Source organism: Electrophorus electricus, chromosome 13 (genome assembly GCF_041902795.1).
Source record: "Electrophorus electricus isolate QZ-2024a chromosome 13, ASM4190279v1, whole genome shotgun sequence".
NCBI classification, from domain to species: domain Eukaryota; kingdom Metazoa; phylum Chordata; class Actinopteri; order Gymnotiformes; family Gymnotidae; genus Electrophorus; species Electrophorus electricus.
Genome location: NC_137509.1, coordinates 4,681,137 through 4,707,500, shown reverse-complemented (window position 1 = coordinate 4,707,500; position 26,364 = coordinate 4,681,137). Strand labels below are relative to the sequence as shown.

Sequence of the window (26,364 nt, the reverse complement as noted above, 5' to 3'; positions counted from 1 at the left end):
AGCTGCTGAATGGAAAACAAGGCTGCGGACTGGAATGTAAACCAATGCATGTGTATGTGCTCGTGCGTGTGTATACACACACGTATACACACACACACACATACACGCACACACACACACGCACATACACACATACGCACACACGCACATACACACATACACGCACACACACACACACATATATACACGCACACGCACATACACATATATACACACGCACATACACATATATACACACGCACACGCACATTCACACACACACATTCACACACACATACACACATACCTATTTATTACAAGAAAGGTGTGTTAGCAGTGTGTAGTGTGCAGTCATAGTACCTTAAAAAGAAATTATGATTTGTCACTTAAATATGTTTAGTTGGGCACATCGATAGCCACCACTCATGCTGAAAATCCATGCTGTGCTCATCAGTCAGCTGTCACTGATAACAGAGAGAACTGGAACACACTGGAAGTCCAGATTACTGAACGTTGCCCAGTGGCTGCGACACCGGGCGTGTGCACGGAGCTGATGGGAGCCGGCCTGAATGGCGCTGCGTTCTTTGTGAGCAGGAGCTGGGAATCCTGAGTCCAGGGAACCAGCTGCCCAGCCGGAAGCGGTCCAGGAAGCCTGGATGGCAGCCGTCCGTTTGGGAGGATGCGGAGGAGGCCTTGGGTGCACCCGAAGACCTGGAGCTGAGCCGGACCTCGGCCAGCGGCAACCGGGGGACTGCGAGAAGCCCAGGGTAGGGGTCTCGCTCGGCCGCACCGCGCGGCATGCCACGGTGCTGCAATCCGTGCAAGTTATTGATGATGAGAGAGATGCTTTTCAGGAAGAACACCGGCATTTAGAGCCGGTTTGACTCGAATCACCTGGATGCATTTAGGTGGAGCCCGCGTGCGCATGTGTGTTTTGTAGAGTGATGGACCCTAAGGTAGCAGAGGCTCTTTCCATCTTCTCGAATCCCAAGGCTCTTCTGGTGAAGGTCATCCAAGTGGCCGCATCATCTAATAGAGTCAAAGTAAGTTCAGCCTCGACGGTTTCACGTTCTGTCTCGTTCCTTGCAGGTCACATCACACATAGCCATGACCTCTGCAAATTTGGCAGCACCAAAGTAACTTTGGAGTGAAATCAGTAGTCACCACATAAAAGTAACATTCATTTCAGTTGATTTTTTTTTTTGGTGAGTTTTTAATGGAGAACACAACTGTACGGCCCTTTGTCTTTTGTTTGTTGTTTACCCTAGGAGCTGCTACACTACAGGACATCCGGCGGGAAGGTGAAGGAATGTGAGCTCACCGTGCGCTGGCCCCAGCCCATGACCTTCCGCGCGTGCGGCCGACGCAGGCTGGAGGCCGAGACCCACGCCGCTGCGCTAGCGTGCCTCCGGATGAAGGTCAGGCGTTTCTGCGGTTACAGTTGAACCTTGTCAAAGAGTAAAAAAAAAAAATCGTCACGTAACAAGCCGTGTCATTTTTTTAGAAAAAGGTGCTAAAAAAAAATAGCTTAAACATCAGGATCCCAAACCCAACAGAGTGACAACGCAGTGTCGCCGCGGCAACACGTTGCCGTCACCAACGGTCATGGCGCCTGGGGATTAAGATTACAGTCCTGTCCGCTGTTCTGTCTCTAGGATCTGAAGCTGCTGGATGAACAGAACAGTCCTCTGACCCATGCCAAGTACCACCAGGAGGAGGTGCGGGAGGCAGGAAGGCGTGAGAAGCGGCCGTGCCGTCTGGAGATACCCGAGCACCTGCAGCGCGGCATTCAGGAGTACCTCGCTGAGGTCCGCTATCTAAAGGGTCACCAACAGGGGGCGCTAGCAAGGGATGGGTACGGGTACTACTGGGTGTGCAAGCGAATGTTTGGCACAGTGAAATGTAGCGTTGAGTTGAATAATGTTCGATGGTACCTTGAAACCCTGGTTGTGAGGTTTTATAGATCAAAATTACATGTAAATAGGTCAGTGACACAATTCCAGACTAGACGGAACAGAAATGGCACATTAGCAGAACAGGATTTAAGGAACGCTGAGGAAATCTGCCAGCATTGTGAAGCCTATTAGAGGATTATGGGCTTGTTACTCAAGTAAATCCAAACTGGTGCTGCCAGTCCACTTTGAGTCATGAAGATCACGCCAGCTGCAACCTAAAAAAAGTCATCCGTCCGAGATCTGCCTGATTTGGGCTTTAAGTTGATGGGTTGCCTGTAGGCCACGATCCCAGCTTTGTGGGTTCAGCTGGTTCAGAGATGTGTAGAATAAAGAGCAGAGATGCTGTCAGGAACCTCCACACTGGGGCTACTTCAGGAATTAAAGTTTGAATGTGGAAAGTTCTTGATTCTACCTGAGCTGTGGCAGCGATCGTTCTAACGTGAAGTCTGAATTCTCTGCTGTGCTCAGTATCCTGTGAACGCAGAGGCGCAGAAACTGTGGGACGAAGAGGAAGAGCGATCTGAGCAGCGGCAGTCTTCCTCGCTCAGTGAGGAAGATGAGGACAACGAGGGTGATCGTGTCCCTGATGCCATTACCGGCAGACCGTACCGCCCCCTGAGCACACAGGAGGCCAAACATCTGAGCGACAGCCTCCTCAGACAGTGGGAGAAGGCGGGTCCAGCGCAGGGGGCGGAGCTTCCAGTAGACTTTCACCGGGAAAAGCTGGTGGCGGCGTCGGAGGCCTCCCGGGTCGTGGTGGTAGCCGGGGAGACGGGCTGCGGGAAGACCACGCGTATCCCACGCTTCCTACTGGAGGGGCACATTATGGCAGGCGAGGGTGCCCACTGCAACATCCTGGTCACACAGCCTCGCAGAATCAGCGCGGTCTCGGTGGCTCAGCGCGTGGCTCAGGAAATGGGCCCCGCCCTCCGCCACGCTGTCGGCTACCAGGTGCCACGCTCACAAACATTTAACGCGACAGAACAGGCAGCAGCAACAAACGCGTGTTGTTGTATATGCTCAGTGTAGTGGAATGATTTGGCTTACTATGAATCATGGGGTATTACGCAACATATGGATTCACATCCTACCGTGTGCCGAGATGCGCCCTGCTGAGTTTGGCTCGAACACACTGGGGTTTAACCAAACTCCGCAGGGTGCTAGGTCTCCAGGACCAGACTTTGACCCCCCCCTGATGGAGACACGTTACTCTTGTAGTGTATCAGTTAAACTGTGCTGGACCCCTGTAGGCTCAGTCTGTAACCTTTAAGTACTTATTAATGTTCTTCCCAAGCTCAGAGCTGTTGCCCTCTCAGACCCCCCCGTGACTCCTCCTGCTCGCCCTGCAGGTGCGCCTGGAGTCGCGGCCTCCGGAGCGCAGCGGCGGGGCGCTCCTCTTCCTGACGGTGGGCGTGCTCCTGCGCAAGCTGCAGGCGGACGGGGCGCTGCGGAGCGTGAGCCACGTGCTGGTGGACGAGGTGCACGAGCGGGACGTCAACACGGACCTGCTGCTGGCGCTGCTGCGTACGGCGCTGACCCGTAACCCACGCCTCCGCGTGGTGCTCATGAGCGCCACGGGCGACACGCAGCGCCTGGCCGACTACTTCGGCGGATGCCCTGTGCTGCGCGTGCCTGGGTCCATGCACCCCGTGCGGGAGAGGTATCTGGAGGAGGTGCTACAGGAGATGGGGCGCCCTCCGGTGGCGAAAGGGAGCATGCAGGTGTGTGTGTGTGTGTGTGTGTGTGTGTGTGTGTGTGTGTGTGTGTGTGTGTGTGTGTGTGTGTGTGTGTGTGTGTGTGTGTGTGTGTGTGTGTGTGTGTGTGTGTGTGTGTGTGTGTCCTGTATAGTTGCTACAGTACATATGCTGTCAGTACTGGAGCCTGTGTTCCTGGGTGATGCTACTGACAGTGTTTTTAATGGGTGGTGGTTAATAATGCTTAATTATGCAGGTTTGTCCTAGTTAATTATGCAGGTTTGTCCTAGTTAATTATGCAGGTTTTTTTGTTTTTGTTTCTTTTTAAGGGACAGAATGATGCGGGTCCTGACCTTGATTTGGTAGCAGATGTGATCGACCACATTCACCTGCAGGGAGAACCAGGTAACCATGACTGCACATTCACCCCCTCACCTGCATCTCTCTCTCTCTCTCTCTCTCTCTCTTTGCTATTCCTGTCATACTTAATCTCTCTCCTGCTCTCACCTTTAACCTCAACATCCGGTCATTCCCCCACGAGGCTAATTCTTGTCTCGTGGATAGCGGCGTGGCTTCCTCCCGCGCCCCACCCTCATCTGCCTGTTTGTGGTCTTTTGTCAGGTGCTGTGCTGTGCTTCCTGCCTGGCTGGCAGGACATAAAGTCTGTGCAGCAGAGGCTGGAGGAGAAACGGGCCTTCAGATCGGGCTCACAGGTCATCCTACCACGTGAGCACCATTCGGACGCGCACCTTTCTGTCTAGCTTTATTCGGAGTTTAACTCCACGTTCCGCTGCCATTTTGTTTTTAGAGCTGTTCGTGATTAGCCCCACGTTGTAACTCGCAAAGTACAAACGTCTTTTCGTTCTGACATCTGAGATTATAAAAAAGAGGTTTAAATTGCTTAAGTGCCTTTGTCTGCCCCATAACGCATGTTAAAATAACGCAGCTTTCTCACTCTTGCAGTACACTCCAGCATGTCGGTGGCAGACCAGCAGGCTGTGTTCCAGCGTCCCTTGGAGGGCCGCCGCAAGATTGTCCTGGCCACCAACATCGCAGAGACGTCTATTACCATCGATGACATAGTGCACGTAGTGGACGTGGGGTCTCAGAAGGAGCAAAGCTATGACCCCAGGACCAAGGTGAGGTCATTACGGTAGCCCAGACCTGCCCCCGAGAGTTAATCATGGCAAAATTTGAATTCCAAAAATCTGAATGTTGTTGACTTGTATTTATTCGTATCGTATATTTATCTATATTGTTTTTATCTATTTAATTTTTTTTTTACTGTTATTTCTTGTCTTTTGTCATAACAAAAATAGACTTTGTCAGAGAAACACAGAACTTCATGGTGTGTGTGTGTGTGTGTGCATAAATAATATATTACTGAATTGCCCATGTGCAGGTTTCATGTTTGGACACAGTCTGGATCTCGCACTCAAATGTCATTCAGCGGAGAGGCAGGGCAGGCCGATGCCAGCCTGGCCACGCCTACCACCTGTTTCCACGGCAGCAGCTGGAGACCATGACCACATTTCCTGTCCCTGAGATTCAGCGCACCCCCCTGGAGAGCCTTGTAGTTCAGGCTAAAATCCACAGTCCACATATTAAGGTAAGTGGAGCGGGCCATTCATGAGATGTATGGGGAGAGTCCTCAAATATTAACATGTCACTTTATGAATATACACAGCTTCTATTTGAAAAGGGTGTACAGAAAACCTACATTGGGTTTTCAAAGAGAATTTAAAAGTAAGAAGCCTTTTTTTTTTTATAGCGTTTTATTATAAGCAAAGACGTGAAGAAGTCAAACGTTTCAGATATCAGAATTGTATTTTTTTCTCTTTCTTTGGTGTACAGAGCATTTAAGCGTTAGATAAAGGTGAGATTCTGCATGTAACGACTCAGATCCCTTTTGCCAGGCGTTTGTCAGTCTGCTGTGTTGTCCTGCAGGCTGAGGACTTCCTATCCCAGGTGCTGGACCCTCCAGACGCAGGGGCAGTGAGGGACGCCGTGAAGACCCTGCAGGACATCGGTGAGACACACGGCACTGCTCAGCCCGTCTCTCAGACATCTTCCCCCTCCTGCGCCGTCTTGTAGTGTGTTCATTTTTGAAAACATCAAGCGTTTTTGTCTCTTTGGTCCAGTCCTGATATGACTCCTATCTACAGAAGTCACAAGTTGGAAGGCAAAGTGGAGGTGGGGCTTGTGGGTATTGTTGGCCTCTGTGGTAGTGACCTTTGACCTGCTCCGTCCTCCACTCCACAGGGGTGCTGGACGAGGCAGAGTGTCTTACCCCACTGGGCGAGCGAGTGGCGTGCGTGTCCTGCGACCCACGCCTGGCGAAGGCTCTCGTCCTGTCCGCCCTGTTCCGCTGCGTCCTGCCCATGCTGTCCGTGGCTGCCTGCCTGACCCGAGACCCGTTCTACAACAGCCTGCAGAACCGCGCCCTCGTGGCCAAGGTCTGGCCCCGCGTCCGGAGGCGGCATCCGGCCAAACCTTCCTCCGTGTTGTTCGTTATGGTCACGGTCAGAAGTGGGATGGTATCGTGCCCCTAGGAACGTATACTCACACCCTCTCTCCCTCCCTCCCTCCTCAGGCTAAGGAGGCCCTGAGTGGCTCTAGCTGCAGTGACTATGTGGTGTTCAGCAGGGCTGTCCAGGGCTGGCGGGAGACGTCCCACAGAGACAGTCGGCAGGAATACCTGGACTCTTACAGTCTGTCAGGAGCCAGCCTGTGGTTTATCCGTGGCAAGTTAGATCTCAAACTCCCGCTCACTCCAGATCGTACTAAACAGAGTTTACTGTGTTGTGACGTCCCTTGTTCACGGACTAGAGATTTTCTGTCTCGTTTAACTGTTTGCACAATCCTGTTTGTCGGCAGGCCTCACTCAGCAGTTCAGTGAGAATCTGGTGGAGGCGGGGCTTGTGGCTCATTCTGCCGATTGTCTCCGCCCCTCGACCCGGGTCAACCACTGCAGCCGTGAGGAGCAGCTTTTTAAAGCTGTGCTGTTTGCAGGCTTTTACCCAAACCTCATACAGGTACGAAATCCACCTCAGGACCCACACAGCCCTGCCCAGACACGTACACACTGCCATAATTACCCGCCAGTCAGCAGGTGCTGTGTGCTGCCAGGTTTGTGTTGAGTAATGCAACCTTATCCACAGAGTTGGCGTTTATAGAGTGAGGTATGATGTCTGGTTTTATAGAGCTGTCTCTGACTGCTATCTTGCGTCATACTCAGCCACACATTCAGTCACCTTGCAATTTATTTCCAGGTGAAACGAGGCACTGTGACCAAAGGAGGCCGGTTTCGTCCTGACAACCTGTCCTACCGCACCAAGAGTGGGCCTGTGTTACTCCACCGGTCAACGGTCAACAGGTAAGCCATCGCTGTGTGTGTTAGTGTTAGTTATGAAGTACTTTTCTTGCATATCTGATGAAGGCGCTCTGTCCGAAAAGTTCTGTTTCTCAGGAAACTCTGTGTACTTTACTATAATTTTGAATCTGTCTATCCACACACACACACACACACACACACACACACACACACACACACACACACACACACACTGTTCTGTCTTGTCTTTCATCCAGGGGTGAGAAGCAGCTCCCCAGCCGCTGGCTCACGTTCTTCTCTGCGGTCAAATCAAACGGAAATGTCTTCATAAGAGACTCGTCCACCGTGCACCCACTGGCCCTTCTCCTCCTGACCGACTGTGACCTGGTGGAGAGAGGTAACCCCACCCCGCCTGTCCGCACGGCCGGACCGAGGACTGGCACGGTCAGGCGGCTGTCTTGGACAATCTGCTTGCCCACTTACTGCTGCTCTGTCCAGGACTTGAGGAGATGGGTCCTTTTTCTCCAAACGTAACCCTTTGATGAACTTTAATATCTTCTAGAATATTCTGTTAGCACTAACAGATGACTTTGAAAATAATTACCTCTAACCCTGGACCTAATCTCTAACTCAAAGTAGTTGATTACATTCTAGAATCAAAGTTCTAGAGGATTTTGAAACCTCATGCAAAGAAAAAGCAAAATTCCCCCCCCCTGCAAGGCGGTAAAATGCAGGCATGATGGATCTGATTTAAGTCAATGAACTATATTGGTGTGTGAAGTTCGTGTCTTTTAAAGATCGACCCAGTTATTTTGCTCCAGAAAAAAGGGACATCCATGACTGACTGACTTCTCTCTTTCAGTGTATGAAGACAGGGCGGAGGTGTCTCTGCCAGAACATTCTCTCGTGCGATGGGAGATGTCTGCTCAGAGCTGGGAGCTGCTGTGGGAGTTCCGCACATCCATTCAGGCCATGATTTACCGCAACCTCCGACCTTTGACCTGCGACTCGGTGTGTGAAGACAGCACCGCTCAAGATGGTCATCTGATCTCTTTACTGGTGGACCTCCTGAACAGCACCGATCCAGACTCTAATGGTGATGACCAGAGTGATGCCGAATGATGGGGCTTTTGCCAGTGTTTCACTGGGACAGTGGAAGGCAACGTTACATGCAGCTACAGCATTCTGTATGACCCAAAAGAAAGAACATGCGAAGCACTTGGGCGTGTTTTTATCCTGGTACTGCTCCTTTGCTGGGATCTCCTGAGCATGTCCATGCTTTGCCCTCTCACCCCAGAATGGTGTCTGCAGATGGATGAACAGTGAATAAGGCGAAAGTAGCACCTTCCATGGAAGGCATGTGCAGTCCGCTTGGCCCTACAGCTGTGAAGAAGAACTGAATGTATGGACGAGGGGACAGTATGTGAGGCAACAGTTACCTAGTAATTGAAAAGCAGAAGCTATTTGAACTAAGATCAAACGTTAATGTTATTCATCCTGTCACCCTTACCGTGCTGAAAGCGCATTTATTTATTGCCTTTTTTTATTTTTGTCATTATAATTGATGATGATACTGAATGATAATGATGCAATGAAATGTATAGTGTCAGATTTTTGTTTTCGTGACTGCTTTATCGTGTCGAGAGCTGACGCTCCCGGTCAGGAGTGACCCATTTTTCAGTGACGCCAGCCCAGCGGAGTGTTGGGGTCAGCGTGACCCATCACAGAGGAGGCAGTGGCGGTTAACGGGTCAGGGTTAGTGTTTCCTCCAGGGCGCTCGAGTGTGGGAAACTCTTTGAGGAAGCGCAAGTGGAAATTCTTCAGCCTCTGCAGCGCCTCCTTCATGATCTCCTCCTGAGCTGCCAGGGTGATCCTTAACAGACAAATGCATACAGCTCAGTCAGAGACTACGGCACAATCTTGCTTCTTAGCACACTGTGTTTAAAACCATGCTGTAGAATCCCTACTGGTAATTAATGTTCTTTTGCCATGTATTACAACGTAGTAGGATCAGCTCATCAAAGGAAAATTCATGGGTTACGTATTCTTCAGCGAGGTTTGTTGTCAGTACAACAACACAACCCTGCAAGTGAGTGTTTTCCAGCCCTGCTGCTGAGAGATTGTCTTATGCTGATGTTTTGCACTTCCTGACTTTATTAGCACACCTGATTCACATTCATCAATAAATTATCCAGCCATATGGATATGAGATCCAATATGACTTTTAGTAAGGATACTAATGACGTTAGCACAGGTGGTGGGTTCAAAAGTGAAGACTAATGATTATTTTTAGACAGACAGAATTTTTATATCTGTACCCCAAATGTATACAGATGTGTGCTGTGTAGAGAAGGTTGTGGCCGTTAACCTGTCCTCAGACATCGGGCCTCCAGATACTCAAAAAAAAAAAAAAAAAACACATTAAAAGTGTGAGCAAGGCAAAGATGTCTTAAGGCCTCGGGGTGCTTCTTGCGGAGACGTGAACGTGACACGATTGTGGAGAAAAGGAAAACTGCATACGTCTGTCGCCATGTTGTGCACATGACAACTGAGTGTGGACAGAGACACTGTCCACATGACACCCTGTGATTGTTCAAGCATACACAACGCAAAACAAATTTCACAGGAAGCGTTCTGGTGGGTGAATGCTCTCCTTCCCGTAACTATGATCAAGTAACATTACCGAACATCCCAGGGGTAACGTCTGTGTATTCTGCTGAAGTGTCATGTTCAGTTGTAATATATCTGACTCAGAGGTTCTGCTCTATTACGTTACTAAAAATATACGGCCTGTGGCCGTGTGTCTGAACACAGAGGAGTCATTTAGGTCACCTGATGTGATAGATGCCCTCTGTCATTCCGAGTTCATAGCCAGGCAAAAAGCACAGGCCTTCGTCCTCAAGCAGACGCAAACAGTACATTACGTCGGGTTCCTGTCCTCTCTCCTAGGGGCACAAAGGTCAGAGTTCATGCCAGCACTGTAGTCCACATCTCATGTCACCTGGGCAAGGTGAGACAGCACACCTACAGGCTAAAGAACATTTTCAACTTATTCACATTTCTGGCATATAGCAGAGGCCCTTGTTCAGAGCAAATGATAGGAGTGCTTTCTACTCTCTATAAAGTACACATGTCTGGGTAGATATCTTGGTGTTAATAATGCTATCAGACTATACCCCTGACTAGAGTGGAAAATGACAGTAAAGGAGGTTTTTTAAAATCTTTGTTTGAAGTCAGCCAGGGGAAGTTCAGGCCACAACAGAGAAGAGTCTTAATGTATGTCTTTGTTCCTTGAGGGATAGTGGTTTGAACCATCTTATGTTCTAATGTAGCGTGGTGCAGAATAAGGGTTTGATTACTGCCTTTAGACATGTAGAAGCTGCTCCAGTTATGACTTTGTAGGTGAGCGTCAGTGTTTTAAATCGGATCGGCGACACAATAGGGAGAATATGAAGGGAACACAGCAAGGGAGAAGTTTGGACAGTTGATAAGCTAAGCAGTTAAATTCTAGATGAGTTGCAGGGGTCCGATGGCACACAGGGGAAGGTCTACCAGGGGTTAGTTGCAGCCATCCAATCGAGATGACAAAGGACAGAACAAGCACCAGAATGGCTTCCTTGAAGAAAACCGTGTGACGCAGTGGAGTTAGCAATACAAGGAAAGAATGGTGGCGATCCAGAATTCTTGCGTGCCTCGTCAGTCGAAGTGATCCAAGAGTTCTCTAGTAAGATTCCATGGTATCGACTTGGGGAGGCATCTCCAGTGATGTATAGCAGCTCATTTTTGCTGAGATTTACCTTCAAGTGCTGAGCTGCTAGCCGTAGTCCGAAACGGACGCTCCTTACGCAGAGATGGAGAGTCTGATATCTGTAGTGCGTTTCAGCTGTCTGGATTATGCCAGCTGCATTTTGACTGGCTAGCCACACACTTCCATGGATCTTTTTTTTTCTGCTCCCACATGAATCAGGTTTTTTTTTGTTCTTGTTGTTCCAGCTAAGTTCAGCCTTATCAAAAAGTAACTCATAGTGGGGTTAAAATGAGCCTTTCAGAGCAAGATATATCTGTAGGACTAAAAGCGGTTTGTGAGGTACATGGCATCTTATCCCTGAAGGTAATTAAATAATTTTGCTTAAACAGTTAATAATAAGTGGGAGAGACTTAAGTGCTTTTTTTGCCAGAGGTCTATATGGAATGCCTTATATTTCAAGCCTGACCAATTCTGAACAGCTACCAGGGGTTTCTGTGTCATCCCATTTTGATGGTTTTAAAATGAGCAGTACAAGGATGGAAAGGAGAAACTCAGTTGAGAGTCATCAGCCTAGAAGTGATATGAGAAATCATACAAGGATACATCCCTTACTAACAGGGAAGATATAGAAGTAGAACAAAAGAAGACCAAGCACTGAGCCTTGTGGGACGTCAGTGGAGTGTTTTAAGCAGATGTGGATGTCCTCCACATCACCCGATATAACAGTTCCTCTAGGTATGAAGCAAACCGTTGATGATATGCTGTGCGACTAATCCCAGGGCTTGTGAGGATAGACAGGAGAATCTTGTGGTTGATCACATTAGGAGGCCTGCCAGTCAGTCGTTTTGCTACCAATCAGTAGTTGTGGATGGTTATGTCAATTGAGGACAGCTTTTTTTAGGATCAGTATGATTTTCCATGTTTTGAAAACTCTCGGTACATGACCATATGAGAAAAAAGCATTCATAGACTGGAACAATATAGAAGAGATGGGATCCAAAAGGTCAGGTGTGAGGGTTACTGAACATATGTTGTCGTATGTTTTCTGTGAAAAGCTAAGGCAGGAGAAGGGGAGAGGGATATTGTAATTTAGAAGCAGTAGTAAAAGGAAAAGATTGTTATGTTTTGTTAATCTTCTCATCAAAGAAAGTGGCAAAATCATAGCACTGAGGGCTGACGGTGAAGGAGGGGAAGGGTTAAGGAGAGATGTTATGGAGACGGCTGTGAGCTCTTCTTTTTAGAGTGATGTCTTAGTGATTTGAACCTAGCATTAATGTATATTAAACTCTGATTTCTGGCAAATAAAGGAGTACATCCCTAGATGAGACAATGGGGACCCTTAAATGAAATGTGGTGGACAATTAGCATAATCTAGTGCATTAGCATATATAGGTGCCTGGCGTGAAACTGACCTGGGAGTAATTTATTGCAGCCTGGGAGAAGCTGACTCGAGGGAAGGCAAACATCCCTCCCATCACGGGTTGCCAAGTGATGGCAGGCAAGCTGTTTAAAACCCCCAAAGTCCTCCGCACATTGTTGATAATTGCCCTCTTGTTTGACTGAATTTCCTGAAAACACAGTTCAGTCATTTTAAAGAGAAAGGTTTTCCTTACACTTCAAGCACAAGCTTTTAGGAAGCGAGATTCAAATTCAGATTTAGTTGGCTAGTCTTTTTTTTTTTTTTTTTTTTAAAGATTTCTGAATTAGTGTAACAGCCAATCCAATAAGAAATAAGGGGAAAATGATGCCTACAAAACCAGAGAAAATCCTTCTAATCTCACGTTTGTGTAGAGAGGGTACGAGGGCTGTCCGGGTCGTGGAGGGTCAACCATCACGTGCAGGGCAATTTGTCCCATTAGGGATGCACATGGCATTGCAGAGAAGAGCTTAAAGATATTCTGTTTCATAGAAGGGTCAAAGTTCACCAGCTCCACATAGCCGCCACGCAGACCACACCTGGCCAAAGGAGAGTTCCAGACAGTGGGGATTAACAAAAGTTTGCCATTCATTTTTTTTTTACCTTTCCTTTCTTGGCCAGGTATTTTACCACATATCTCCTTCTACTGATATTAAGGTATGATTTTAAATCAGCACTATCTGTGTTGTCGTACAGTCTGAAAACGTGAAAATAATATGTGTTGGGAATACTGTGGTATCTGCCGCTAGCCAGAGAGAGACGATGCAAGGAAGGCACAGATATAGAATTTGTTTCCTGTGTTATCTTCCATGAGAACCCTACAAAATGTTAATATTCTTTTACTTATAAACAGGTTTAGTTATGTAGCACAATTCACATAGTCTTTCTGTGCATTCTTTGTGGAAGTGTAAATTTAAAAATTAACCCTGAATGTTGCACTTTAGACCATCATCCTGCACAAGTACCTTAATTGCAGGCTTAATTGTTGCAAAAAACATTATGCAGCCCAAAGCTGAAAAAGATTATCATGTTTGGGTTGAATCCACATTCATTTATGATGTGTAACGCATTAGAAATTAGGTGAAGGAATCAGGGAAGAAATAAGAAATCGGTTATTTCCATTTTAAGAAACTCACTCTCCCATCAGTCCTTTGGAGATGGAGTTGATGGAAGCCAGTTCCACCATGTTGGAGTATGGAGCACCCATCTCCATCAGGGCCCTCTTATAGGAGCAAAACTCCATTCCTTCCCCAATCATGCAGCTCTGATACACCTATAGCATCATGACAAAAGGACCAAAAGCACCAGGCAGTGTTATCAAAGCACCAAAAGCACCAGGCAGTGTGTTATCAAAGCACTAAAAGCACCAGGCAGTATGTTATCAAAGCACCAAAAGCACCAGGCAGTATGTTATCAAAGCACTAAAAGCACCAGGCAGTATGTTATCAAAGCACCAAAAGCACCAGGCAGTATGTTATCAGAGCACCAAAAGCACCAGGCAGTATGTTATCAGAGCACCAAAAGCACCAGGCAGTATGTTATCAAAGCACCAAAAGCACCAGGCAGTGTTATCAAAGCACTAAAAGCACCAGGCAGTATGTTATCAAAGCACTAAAAGCACCAGGCAGTATGTTATCAGAGCACCAAAAGCACCAGGCAGCATGTTATCAAAGCACCAAAAGCACCAGGCAGTGTTATCAAAGCACTAAAAGCACCAGGCGGTATGTTATCAAAGCACTAAAAGCACCAGGCAGTATGTTATCAGAGCACCAAAAGCACCAGGCAGTGTTATCAAAGCACCAAAAGCACCAGGCAGTGTTATCAAAGCACTAAAAGCACCAGGCAGTATGTTATCAAAGCACTAAAAGCACCAGGCAGTATGTTATCAAAGCACCAAAAGCACCAGGCAGTGTTATCAAAGCACTAAAAGCACCAGGCAGTGTTATCAAAGCACCAAAAGCACCAGGCAGTGTTATCAAAGCACCAAAAGCACCAGGCAGTATGTTATCAAAGCACTAAAAGCACCAGGCAGTGTTATCAAAGCACCAAAAGCACCAGGCAGTATGTTATCAAAGCACCAAAAGCACCAGGCAATATGTTATCAAAGCACCAAAAGCACCAGGCAGTATGTTATCAAAGCACCAAAAGCACCAGGCAGTATGTTATCAAAGCACCAAAAGCACCAGGCAGTATGTTATCAAAGCACCAAAAGCACCAGGCAGTGTTATCAGAGCACCAAAAGCACCAGGCAGTATGTTATCAAAGCACCAAAAGCACCAGGCAGTGTTATCAAAGCACCAAAAGCACCAGGCAGTGTGTTATCAAAGCACCAAAAGCACCAGGCAGTTTTATCAAAGCACCAAAAGCACCAGGCAGTATGTTATCCAACATACTGCCTGGCTATTTGTTGTGATGTAAGAACTGTTGTTTTTTCTTGCGCTACAAACTTAACTCCTGATTATTTGCTAACTAGGAAAGGTACAAAAATTTAGATTACTGCTTTATGGTCTACTGTCCTCTTTAAATGTATCAGCCAAAGCACCTTGGCTATAACATATTTTGCGACTTCTTACGCATACGATCATGTTTTTATGAGCGTCAGTCACCTCATCTGCCATTATGATCAGTCTTTCTTCTGCAGCAAAGCGGATCACGTCCTTAATGGAGTCCTTAGTCTGCACATGGCCTGGCGACAGCACAGGATGGATGTCTGGGGTTACAGAACTCAAGGAATGAAAGAAATAAGCTTTTGTGGTGAGTGGCACTTTTTTAGTGCTGATGGAAGATATATTATGCTCAGTTAAATAAATGGAACACAAACAACTCATTTGCAGAGGTTGATCGCACAGGTTTTGACCACCTATACTCCAGGCTAAATCTACCTTTTTATTTTGTACTGATTTTTAAAAAATAAATCTAAACAATTTATGCCTATTTATTCCAAGCTGATGTAACCATTTTTTAAAATTTTATCTACCTCACTACTAGTTTTTCTCAAAATACGAGATCCATGCATTCAGTTGAGTCAACCGAATTGATAGGTTAATTTTAATATATTACATTTTGAATAATTTAATTACATTTTTTAAATATGCAACATTTTCCCTAATTGCTCATGCCTGTTAATAAATCGCAAACGCATTAAAACATTCTCATGTAAATTGTCTTAAGTTAAATGATTTGGTAATCCTGACACCACTAATATTGCATTTGATAAACTGGAACCACTATCAAATAACACAAAAAACTATGCCACAAATCTTGGCATCATCACTGACTTCGCTTTGAAATGAGAAAAACAGGTAAACGCAGTGGCAAGAGGTATTGTTTTCCAGCTGAGAGCTCTTCTACACTTAAACGTGTTTTGCCGAATATGGATACGGAAAACGTGATTCAGGATTTTATTTTTTCACATATTGATTATTGTAATTCCCTTACCTTCATTTTGCTTGCAGCTGGTCTACGTTATTTGAGCTCTAAATCCACTAGGATACAAGTTTGATTGAGCATTCATTAACACAAGTCATTTGTGCAACAAAAATATTCACTGTTTCAATAAACAAATGTTTACTGGTCAGATCCAAAGGCCTGAAAACTCCATTTGGCTGAGTATCCACACCCCAAGTCCATGATGCACAATGGCTCCAAGCTACATTTCTCAATTCTTTTGTCCACATTCTACTACTAGTTTTAAGATTTTCAAATTTAAATCATTTAAATATTCCATAGTTTTGAGTGATATTAAAAAGTGATCGTCACCAAATCATGCTTACAATTACAACAGCTTACAGTTCTTTCTAAGATCGTCTCCTACAGTAGACATTTTAAAAGCCTGTCTAAAAACCGACCTGCTTGAGGTAGGTATGGACCTGAGATATAATACAAATGTATTGTGTCACTGAAAACCAATAGTGGTGGTTCAAACCTTTTGAGGGGGGGGCAGCATGTGGCAGACTGGTATGTTAGAGGGTCTGTAGGTTCACAAGAGTGACGTCATTTATTTACCTGTTGGATTCCCTGGATTAATGACATATAACGCCATCAGGTTGCAGTACCCCTTAGCGGTAAGGACAGCTCGGTGCAGCTCATCCAGCTGCACGGCCCAGCCCTGCTCCTCCCTCAGGTAATAAGGTACTACGAGGGCTCCCTGGGCAGCCAGCGCAAACTTAAAGCCGTTGTACGACGGTTCGGGCGTGAGGACCCCGGTTTGCAGAGAGCTCCCGTTTGGAACAAACAACTTCAGCAATGTCTGCCGAGAGAAGAAGGTCATTTACTTTTGGCTGAGCCAAGTCAGGCTTGAGAGTAAAGAGCAGTGGATTCTCACCATGAAGGCTGCTGTTGAACCGTTTGTGATGTAGATGTTGTCAGGATCGGAAGCAACACCATCGCGCCTGCTGATGAAGTCAGATATCGAGTGCTGGAGTTTTCTAATCCCATGTGTTTCAAGGTGTGACCCTAGTGATTTATAGAAAACACCACAATAAATACCACAAAAAACTTAACCACTCTATACTTCCAGTTTATACCAGTAGGCCAAATTTGTCAATTTCAATAAGTACATGTCTACAGTATTAAAAGTCATAAAGCATTTTAATGCTTTAAGAACTAATTTAAAATAGAGGAGGTCACTTAGCATGATCTAATTTGCATAATGCTAATTCACCCCTATAAGGTTTTTAAGCAGTATTCTCATTTTCCTAAAAAGTGTCTCACTGGTGATATGGCGACATGCATATAAGCCTGCAGTTCAAGAAGTTGAAAAGCTCACATGTGCCTTCTCCAGCACACTCGCCCAGAAGCTTCTGGACTCGCTGTCTCACGTCTGCAGGTAAGGTGTCGCCATGCAGGAGAGTGGGATACAAGCACCCAGCCAGGACCTGCATCGCCACAAACAAAACATCCAGAATAACCAGATGCTCTTAGTGACAACAGACGCCACAGTGACACAAACACACAGACACCGTGTAGAGTACCTTACTTTGCACAGCTATGTTGCGCCTGAAATAAAAATACTTGGTTTGGTGATGACGCCCCCGACATTCATGAAGGGCTCGGTAATTAACAGACAGGTCAACAAACAGTATACCATCAGGGCTGAGCCTACCTGTCGAACAAACGTGAGGGGCTTTAAGCTCAAAGCCTGAGGATCGCCAGATGAAAGGTTAAGCACTTGTTTATAAGGCTTTTTCACACCCTGTAAAATAGAAGAGTAAAAGTCAGACATTCATACCTTTGATTTTATTTTCTTGTTTCTCATAGAAACTTTATTTTCTGCCTGTATAGTAGTGAAGCTGCAGCAAATTAAAATGTCATCAACAGGTGTAGTGTGTATTTAAATGCAAGATTTACATTTTTAATCAAATGTTTATTGTATTGTATTAAATTTTGGACTGTATGCATGTAAATAAAAAGATTTTTAAAAAGTGAATCATGAAACACTTTTTTCACCAAGTGCATGAACAGGTAAAAAACCCTCTTTGTGCAGTGTTCAAGAAGACATACCATAGAAGACATATAACAAACACATACGGATACTCATGCCCACAGCCACGTACAAAGCTGACAAACTACACGACCTTTCATCCAGAACTTAATGAAACACTGGAGGCCTAAAAAAACAAGCAAACCAATTAGAGTTTAAAGTGGGCATTAAAGTGGGCTGTGTTGGATAATTGCAGGGATTATTGTTGGGTCGGAGATTTAGTGTCTTCACCGATAATGATCCGTTGAGGCATCTTAAAACAGCAAAGTTGGGAGCCCTGGAGCAGAGATGGCTGGCACAACTTGGAATGTTTGATTTTGATATTGTTTATCGCCCAGGGAAGCAGAACGGGAATGCTGACTCTTTGTCTAGGCAGTGAGGGGAGCACAGTGAATCAGATGAGGAGATGCTGGAAGTGGTCACTAGGGGGACCACCTTTCCAACAGAGGCTAGAGAGAGATCACAGGAATAGATGCAAGCCATCAGTGAAGAAGTAATCTTGTCTTCCTTGCAGGTACTCCCTGAGTTTTCTACGGTCCAGCTTTGGGGACTTCAGAGGTCAGACCGAGTAACAGGTCCATTCCTGGAATTCTGGAGGAAAAGGGAGAAGCCTACTCCTCTTGGAAGCGGGAGAGAATTAAGTGGCAACCCTTCTCATGCAAAAACACTGGAACCAGGTCAGCTGGTCTATGTAAGCAAGCGACGAATAGACATCGACATAAGATCCAGGAGGGAAGTCAACTGAGGTTAAAAAGAACAATGCAGAAAGCATTCACACCCTCCCCATTTGCCCTGCTCCGTGATGTTTGGGGCTGAAAATAGCACCATTGCAGCGAAGTGATTCGGAAGGTTTCTTTTTAATAAGACCTGATCCTGAGGTAGGTGCGGAGTAAAGTGGGGTTTTTTTAAGTTCTGACGTGTTTGTTTTATGATGTAACTTTGGAGCAGGTTGCATCCTGAATGAGAAGAGACTGGTGGGAGACTAAGGCATGAGGTGGCACCTGTTACAGAAGGAATGAATATGAGAAGTTGGAAAAATATCCTTGAACTAAAGGAGGAAGCAGAGAGAATGTGGAAGGTTAAAACAACGGTTGTCCCAGGGGAGGTGCTGGAGGAGGGCAGGACGCCCTCAAACGTCCAGGTTTCTGTCCAAAGGCCTGACTGACCCCTTCTTTCTGTTGTTGTTGTTGTTGTTTTGTTTTGTTTGTTTGTTTGTTTGTTTTTTGCAGATTGAACTGCGACATGAAAAAGGATCCAGTTCTGTAAAGTTACAAAGGTTATAAAAGTTAGTTGCTGCTGTCTGGTCCTAAATAATCATGACACTGTAGATTCATGGAAAAATCCACTATGAATAATGTATGTAGTCCGAACAGTTATTTCTTATTTAATTTACATATGCATAATACAAATGATTAAACATTTGTGTCAGTGTTTTTTTTTTTCTGTGTGTTGGTTTTTGACCAATTCATTGCATATCTGTAGTTAAATGAATGAGAGGAATTATCAGAACATTTTCCCACATGAGGGGACACATTAGTATCTTGAATTAAAGGATTATTTAATATATAACCCTTGTTTATTTGCTGGTTATTTAAAAAAAAAAAAGTAATTGTAAGCAATTCTACTTTCCTTTTGTGTTCTTGGCAAAGGCTGAGCTTTTAATTCAAGGACAAAATCACATACACTTCAAACAGATCAAACACCTAAACAGGTGTCACCTATACAGATCTCGATCTACTTAGCATGGTGGCTCGTCCAATGTTAGTCATATCACACAAAATGCTGTGAAATAAGACTGTCAAGTCTACCACAGCCAAGGTTTTAAAAAAATGGAGTAGCACACAGAGTGATACTGATTCCAGTATGATGTACTGCTGGGTCTTACCTGCTGAATCTCTGCCCTGATTTGGATCACTCGTTCGTTTAGGATTTCCTGCATTGAAGTCGGGATCCTCTTCACCAACGCACTGATCTCATTCAGGATGGGCATGTTTGGCGGCTCCTCTGTGACTCAGTCCTTAGATGAGAAACAAGCTTGCTGAGGAAGAAACTAGATGAAATCCTTGATCTCTTACTTAATATCTTGCTGCTCTCTTTTCTCTAAGCCTGCAGTAGCTTTTCTGACTATGAGATGAGCTATAAACACAGGAATAAAGTTCCCTTTCTTTTAAAAAAGGACCAACTCTGTGAATAGACGACCATTCAGTGCCTAACTCTGTTACAAGAGAAACGGAAAGAAAACATTACTTATTGACCTTGAGTTTCAGAATAATCAAATTATGAGACATGTTAACTTGAATGACAAATGTTTCACTTTTAGTGTTTAGCCATTACAATTCTGGTTACATTTCCAAATAATTACCTGAAATTACATGAAATAAACAATGGTTTATGCATTCCGTCAGCTTTCTTTTCTACCAGTAGTAGATTATCTACTGACAACTGCTCGTTTTAACCATAGTAAATTTTAACTATAGTGAATCGAATTCTTCCCATCTCTCAGCCAGACTGCTTAAAACTATTTTTTTTAAATCATCTGAAAGGTCACTGTGGTGGTGGGGATTGTCCACTGTAGGAGTTCTGGTTGTGATAATATGGAAATACAGTAACCGCAAAGTTCATGTCAGTAGAGACAAATAAAGAAGCCTGAGCCAGAACTCTGACATTTTCTGTAAGTCAGCCCAGATAACAGGAGGATGGACTCATGGACTCACCTCAGGCACATCTCTGGCCTCGTTATCTCCGCCTTAAGGGCCTATTACCCTCAACCTTCAACCTTTACCTCGCACGCGGTCAGCCGCACCTGTTTTCAACCATGGACTCGTTTACTACCATATAAACAGATAATTAATGTGATGAAAGCTTAGCACTTAGCAATTACCCTTGAAGCAGAAAGATGCCTCATTAAATAAGAATTATTTTCATATCTGACATGATAATTCTACTCAGGTCCCAGCCAGTCAAAGGGGAGGAGCACCATCAGAATGTAGTGGACTCTAAATGCACAGAGCAGCGTTAGAACCAGTGAACTGGTGACTACCTTCAGGGGAGCATTCAATACATTACACTCAGTTAGCTAAAGTATCAAGGTTGAAAACTAAGTTTTTATAATTCACTTTCAAATAAATCAATTTTGACAATTATTAGGCAATTATTAAACTCATGAAGACTGCATGAAAATCTATTGGGATGTACTAGGGCAGAAGCAGGTTTGTTTCTTGGAAATCCAGATTTAATTCTATGACTGTGGAATTACAATTTCCGTAAGAACAAGAGCAGGTTTCCTTTAAGTTTCTTACAAATAACAGTATTTCTGGATGCATAGTAAGAATATTATCTGAGCATTCTGAACCTAACATTTCAACTCAAAAGAAGATGTAGTAAATGAGGCTAATGAACACTTCGTAGGTTACATGCATCAGTATCTTTCACAGGGACTGAGATGTTAACAGCTGTTGTGTGGAAAGCATAAGCTTAATTCACAAGGTGTCTGAAGCGAAGAGGCTTAATCAGAGTGTGACAATGTGGAAGACCAGTGTAGTATTCCCTCTGAAACAATTTCTAGCCATGATAAATGTAATTTATATGACATATTAGTGTAAATAATGTCAAACCCACTAATGAAATGAGAAGTACTTGTTCAGTCTTCACTTTCATAGTATATTACCTGCTATATCACCTGTAGCTGTGTCACCTGTCACTTGACTTCACAGATCTGCTAAAACCCCAAAAGGTGCTATTTGAATTAACATTTACCTAAACGGACCAACAATTAGACAAAATATCCAACACAGTGAAAAAAAAACAAAGATGATGGAATCAAATACAATTACATTTGTGAGGAGATGTTCCACCGTGGCTTTTGACCTGAAACAGATGTGGGTGGAGGTGGAGAATTTATAATGTAGGCATCCATTTTGTGCCACCATAAAAAAAATTTAAAAAAAAAATCAGGATGCACATGTCTCTTCAACCTGAACACCTCTTCTTTCCTTGACTCTTACAAGTACATTTAAAGAAATGAGATCTCCTGAAATACAGACATACAATGACCAACAATTGGTCAAAAAATACAACATGCAACAGGAGCAGCAATATAAACAAACATCACATGCACACCCCCACCCCCAAAAGAAAAGTACCAGCAAAAGGAGGGCACCAACCCAGCGCTTGTGTGCGGAGAACATCACACCACCCGGACACCTTGCATCCCTGGAGAAAGGCAGCCACTGTCTCCTCTACAGGGGTCCCTCTTTCATCGACAGAGGTGCGTCCGGTTGCTTCACTTAAGGGCGTGGAGGTGTCGGCCCTCTGCGTCGATGGAGCCGCCCTCAGGTCGACTACGAGCAGAGCAGGTGGCCTCTTCTATTGATGGGCTCCTCTGTTGACCGGGCGACCGCCTCCGTGCTCCCAACTGCAACACGAAGCACGACAAGCCAACATGAGCCTGGGCGGGCCTCCAGGTCAACACGGCGGTCAGGCGTGTAGTGGAGAGCTCCTGGAGAACAGGGCCTGGGCAAAAATCAAAACAGAAGCATCTGCAACAGCAACACTGACCATAAAATAATGGTTTTCAAAGGTGTGAAGAATAAAACTAATAACAGTTTATATATATTGCTACTAGATTGGGAAGGAGTAGCTCGGTGGTTAAGGTGCTTCACTTGTAATCGGATGGTTGCTGGTTCAAGCCCTACTCCTTCGAAGTTGCTACTGTTGGACCCCTGAGCAAGACCCTTAACCCTCAAGTTGTATTCAGTCAGAATTGCAAGTTGCTTTGGATAAAAAGCATCAGCTAAATGCCATAACTGGATTGACATAGATGAAAAAATAGCAAATCTCAATGCTATGATGCTTTTGGCAAATGGGGCCCAGCACTAATCCTGTCAGTACAGGAACAAGCTCTGAATGCGAGATCATAATGGCCAGTAAAGAGTTTTTCAAAAACATTCCCCAATCAGCCTCCTCCAGGCTCACAGCCCCTAGTGCTCTGATCAGCACGGGAACCAGCTTTGCCCTTGCAATCTTTTTCAGCCCTTGGTGTTTTTCAAGGTTCTCATGCTCCTTGGTCCTGATGTTGCAGTCACTTGGGGTTGCTACGTCTCTCACTACAGCCTGCTTCTGCTCTTTACCCATCACTACTATGTCCGATTGGTTAGCCATTAGGATTTTGTCAGTCTGGATCGGGATGTCTCATAGGATCTTAGCTCCTAGCTGACTGAATAAATAGACCCAACCAATTTAATTTTGTTTTCCTAGAGCGCATTAGGTGAAACATTGTGATAAGCAGAGTTTAGAGTGTATCCTGAAAGCCTGGACATGACATTGTTAAAGCTGCAATATTTGATTCAGCCAGCTGAACTAACTTAGTATTCCAGTAGCGTAGGTTTCATTTCAGCTTTATTTTTTTGGGGGAAGAGAGACTGCTCACACCACCCAACCCAACACATTACATGACTAGTGTGAGTGGGAATTAGTGGGGTGTTGCCCCCTGCCCCCTGCCAAAAAATAAAAAATAAATAAATAAAATCAATAGTTTGAACTAGCTTAGTATTAGTTCTAACTTAATTTGTACTAGGTCCAATAGTTTCAGTTCAACTTGTATACTGGGGAGTTTCCATGAACAAACTCCAGGTGTGTAAAAACTGCAGCAGTTTCCTTGGGTTTCACAGTTCGCAAATGACTTCCTGACCACACAGACCTCCTAGACAGGTACAGCAACACTGTGATGGTTTATTCTGGGTTCATTGTGGGAGTTTAGCATTTGGTTGATTTCATTAGCACTTACCTGGACTACTGTGACCTTTTTAAGGAGTATTCAAGCTAAAATGGCCAGTGGCAGGTCAAATCACTGCTTTTTGCTGTCTCCATAGCTTCAGAGATTTTTGGTAAGTCTCAGATCTCGGTGTCTCAGTTCAAACCCAAAGATGCAACACAAATAGTAATTAAGAAATACTTTTGGAAATTGCAAATTAGAATAGTACTGAATTTCTAGAGAGGTAGTAACTGCATTCTCTCCATTTTATAAAAAGCAGAAAATCTAGAATTCTGATCTAGAATTTTATTCAATGTTATTCACCTTTTTTCCTTCTTTAAGCTGTGCTTGTGATATCTGTACCAGCTAATTGTGAGAATTAAACACTATTTCAGCTTCCCAGACACGACTGGAAAAGCATTAGGTGTTGTTTTGTTTTTTGTTTTTTATTTGTGTCTATTTTCCAACTATTCCAATTAATAGTCCAGTCAGTGAACAAATAATGCATCATTTCAAATGAATTGGTATCTAAAATTGTTCTGCTGCAAAAACAATAAACAACTAGTTAAGCTTACGGTTGATCTTTTCTCTTTAGGGTCCTGGCAAAGCAATCACATTAAAAAAGAGTACTTTTCAGTGAATGAAGCCACGTGCTCACCACATTGTACATCAGGGTGGGGTTCCTATGGCATCCGCTGCTTCAAGTACATTGCCAACAGTACAGACTGGGTCTCTGCTGAGGTAGGTCACGCTAACTTCAACTAATCTGAAGAAGAATTCATGGCTAGGGTTTTTTTAAAAATCCTGATATTCAACTATTTCCTTGTTCAGTCATTTGCTTAACAAAATATTGGATTAAACCAGTCTACAGTATGTAATAATCACATTCACCTTCATACAGGAGAACTGCAAACACAAATAAATAAACGCATAAATATTGCTTAACTCCAAATGTCTCTCCGCAGCCTGTTTCATCCAAAAATGTGTATTATTTGCTAGTCATAACTATTTATTTAGACGACTACTAGAAAAAGGTCTTATGTCTAGTAGTCATGTGCACTTAACACCTCTAATGGAATAGATGCTTATCTCTGATGCAGCACCCATAAAAACCACAACCATTTAACAGAATATGAAGAGCAGCTTGCTGAGAGAGCCTATCTGTCCATCTTATCCTGTCATCCTACAATAACAGCAATAACATTGCTGGTCCATGTATGCCATCTTGACTTATATGTGGGCAAAACTTTGCACCAGAAGACCTTCTAAAGAAGCCCTCAGTTAAGGTGTTTGAAAGATGATTTTTGAGTCAGACAGGAAAGTATCAGAGGTTTGTGTGTGTGTGTGTGTGTGTGTGTGTGTGTGTGTGTGTGTGCGCGCGTGTGTGTATTCTTGACATCACAAACAAAATGTGTGAAATGAGGGGGAAGGAGCTAAAAGCCTTTTTGTTTGTTGCCAGTTTGTTACCAGTCCTCCTTCCTTATTTTAATGTTTTACAGAATTAATAAATTATTGGATTGTTTTGTCAGCATAAATGAACGATACACTTAATAATAACAATTTATATAATATTTCATAAAATATTAATCCTAATAATATATTGACGTATTAATAATGCAACTTTTTAAAACTGAACACTGATCAAATTTAAGATATTTACTTGTTGGTCTCAAGGTACTCCAACCCTGGAATTACAAGAACCACTTTAGCATCCATATAACTGATTCCAGTTGAGTTTTTTGAGTGGAAGAACATTTATGTACATTTTTAAAAGATATGCTTAGTGTTTTGCCCTTCTTATTTTTGGTGGAAAGATTTTTGTCGACGCTCAGTACATGAAAGAAAAATGCAAAGCTGTCATATTTTTTTTCTCTTCATAGAAACACTGTTTAAAACTGCATGCTAACTTGGTCTCGACACACAGCGAAGACGAATTTCAATTGGTCAAGGCCTTTATTCGAGCTCACGACCCTATGGAGAACCCTACTTGGATCGGGCTTTCTGATTGTCAGGAGGTATGAGAATCCTGAACAGTTTCAGTACCTGGAAGAAACAGAATACCCAACAACACAATTAAGTGCAAGCTTGGGGCTAGGGTTCTGAACGTGCTACCTTAATTTTGCAAGATGCACTGTTTTAAAGCCTGATTCTATTTTAACATAGCAGAGGGTTTGTGGTTTGGTGGAGATTTGAGTATTGCATGTTGACAGCTTGTCCAAATGCTCTTCCACTACATTAAGGCTGTTGTTTGAATACAAGATTTGACTGTAATATTTAACTAATTAACCTTTCAGGCTACAAAGTGGATCTGGTCTGATGGCACAGAATTAAATTACGTCAACTGGAATCCCAGTGAACCCAACCATTTAAATAATGAGTGCTGTGTGCACACAAACTGGTCTGGTAGGTTCATTTAGAAGCCTCTTTTACCTTCTAACTCAATGTCTGCGTAATATTTTCAATTTCCATTTTTTACAAAATGAATACCAAGTCTGTGATTTTCCTTCCTCATTTGCCCCCAGATCAGAAGAAATGGAATGACATTCCATGTACAATAAATTATCCCTTTGTGTGTGCCAAGAAGCCGGCCTGAAGCTTTTTTAAAAAATAATTACCACATTTTTAGAAAATATTCTGTTACAGCATAATCTAACAAGTAGGAAATTAAGCATAAATTTAATCATTTAAAATGCAAAAGTGTTTTGGCACATTGTAGCCTACACTGGTAATGGCATAGTTCACTTTGATAAATTGTAACTTAAGATAGCACTCTAGTACTTAGTTAACATTAGCTAACATCAGCAGTATCTGTATCTGTGGCAGCTAGTGTTAATGGCTTTAAATTTAGCTATCGTAGCATGACCTCATCCCAAAATACTCTCCAATATTCAACCCAGTTACACTCTTGACTGGTGTGTTTATCTCCTTAACATTAACAGTTGGAGGAAAAGCTTGCAAGAAATTTGAACAGCAAGTATATTTACAAGAACAACTCGGAGGCCC

General features: G+C 44.1%; 3 protein-coding genes across 3 annotated transcripts in view; 2 read left to right on the top strand and 1 right to left on the bottom strand.

Moving 5' to 3' along the window:
• The window catches only part of dhx30 (DEAH (Asp-Glu-Ala-His) box helicase 30), a 9,691-nt gene extending 1,120 nt beyond the window's left edge, over window positions 1-8,571 (top strand). Inside the window, exons 4-20 of the mRNA XM_027027240.3 lie at window positions 574-746; window positions 920-1,022; window positions 1,248-1,397; window positions 1,635-1,787; window positions 2,403-2,885; window positions 3,284-3,655; window positions 3,958-4,033; window positions 4,250-4,354; window positions 4,592-4,767; window positions 5,031-5,237; window positions 5,576-5,657; window positions 5,891-6,084; window positions 6,222-6,372; window positions 6,506-6,663; window positions 6,901-7,004; window positions 7,220-7,359; window positions 7,825-8,571. Coding sequence (XP_026883041.3) covers window positions 574-746; window positions 920-1,022; window positions 1,248-1,397; window positions 1,635-1,787; window positions 2,403-2,885; window positions 3,284-3,655; window positions 3,958-4,033; window positions 4,250-4,354; window positions 4,592-4,767; window positions 5,031-5,237; window positions 5,576-5,657; window positions 5,891-6,084; window positions 6,222-6,372; window positions 6,506-6,663; window positions 6,901-7,004; window positions 7,220-7,359; window positions 7,825-8,084 — 3,087 coding nt within the window. The 3' untranslated portion in view covers window positions 8,085-8,571. The remainder of the gene's footprint in view (window positions 1-573; window positions 747-919; window positions 1,023-1,247; window positions 1,398-1,634; window positions 1,788-2,402; window positions 2,886-3,283; window positions 3,656-3,957; window positions 4,034-4,249; window positions 4,355-4,591; window positions 4,768-5,030; window positions 5,238-5,575; window positions 5,658-5,890; window positions 6,085-6,221; window positions 6,373-6,505; window positions 6,664-6,900; window positions 7,005-7,219; window positions 7,360-7,824) is intronic.
• Window positions 8,572-8,639: 68 nt separating this feature from the next.
• Window positions 8,640-19,823, bottom strand: LOC113588171 (alanine aminotransferase 2). Its single transcript, XM_027027241.3, has 11 exons — window positions 19,495-19,823; window positions 17,232-17,321; window positions 16,896-17,004; window positions 16,452-16,582; window positions 16,133-16,376; window positions 14,734-14,813; window positions 13,264-13,400; window positions 12,492-12,666; window positions 12,123-12,278; window positions 9,795-9,907; window positions 8,640-8,835 (listed from the first exon to the last, which is right to left on the bottom strand). The coding sequence occupies exons 1-11, from the start codon at window positions 19,597-19,599 to the stop codon at window positions 8,640-8,642; spliced, it is 1,536 nt and encodes a 511-aa protein (XP_026883042.2). The 5' UTR covers window positions 19,600-19,823.
• A 3,611-nt stretch (window positions 19,824-23,434) lies between these two features.
• Window positions 23,435-25,954, top strand: LOC113588163 (ladderlectin-like). The gene is made up of 5 exons (XM_081695049.1): window positions 23,435-23,444; window positions 24,035-24,102; window positions 25,242-25,376; window positions 25,656-25,764; window positions 25,884-25,954. Exons 1-5 carry the CDS (start codon window positions 23,435-23,437, stop codon window positions 25,952-25,954), a joined length of 393 nt encoding a protein of 130 aa, XP_081551175.1.
• The last annotated feature ends 410 nt before the right edge of the window (window positions 25,955-26,364 follow it).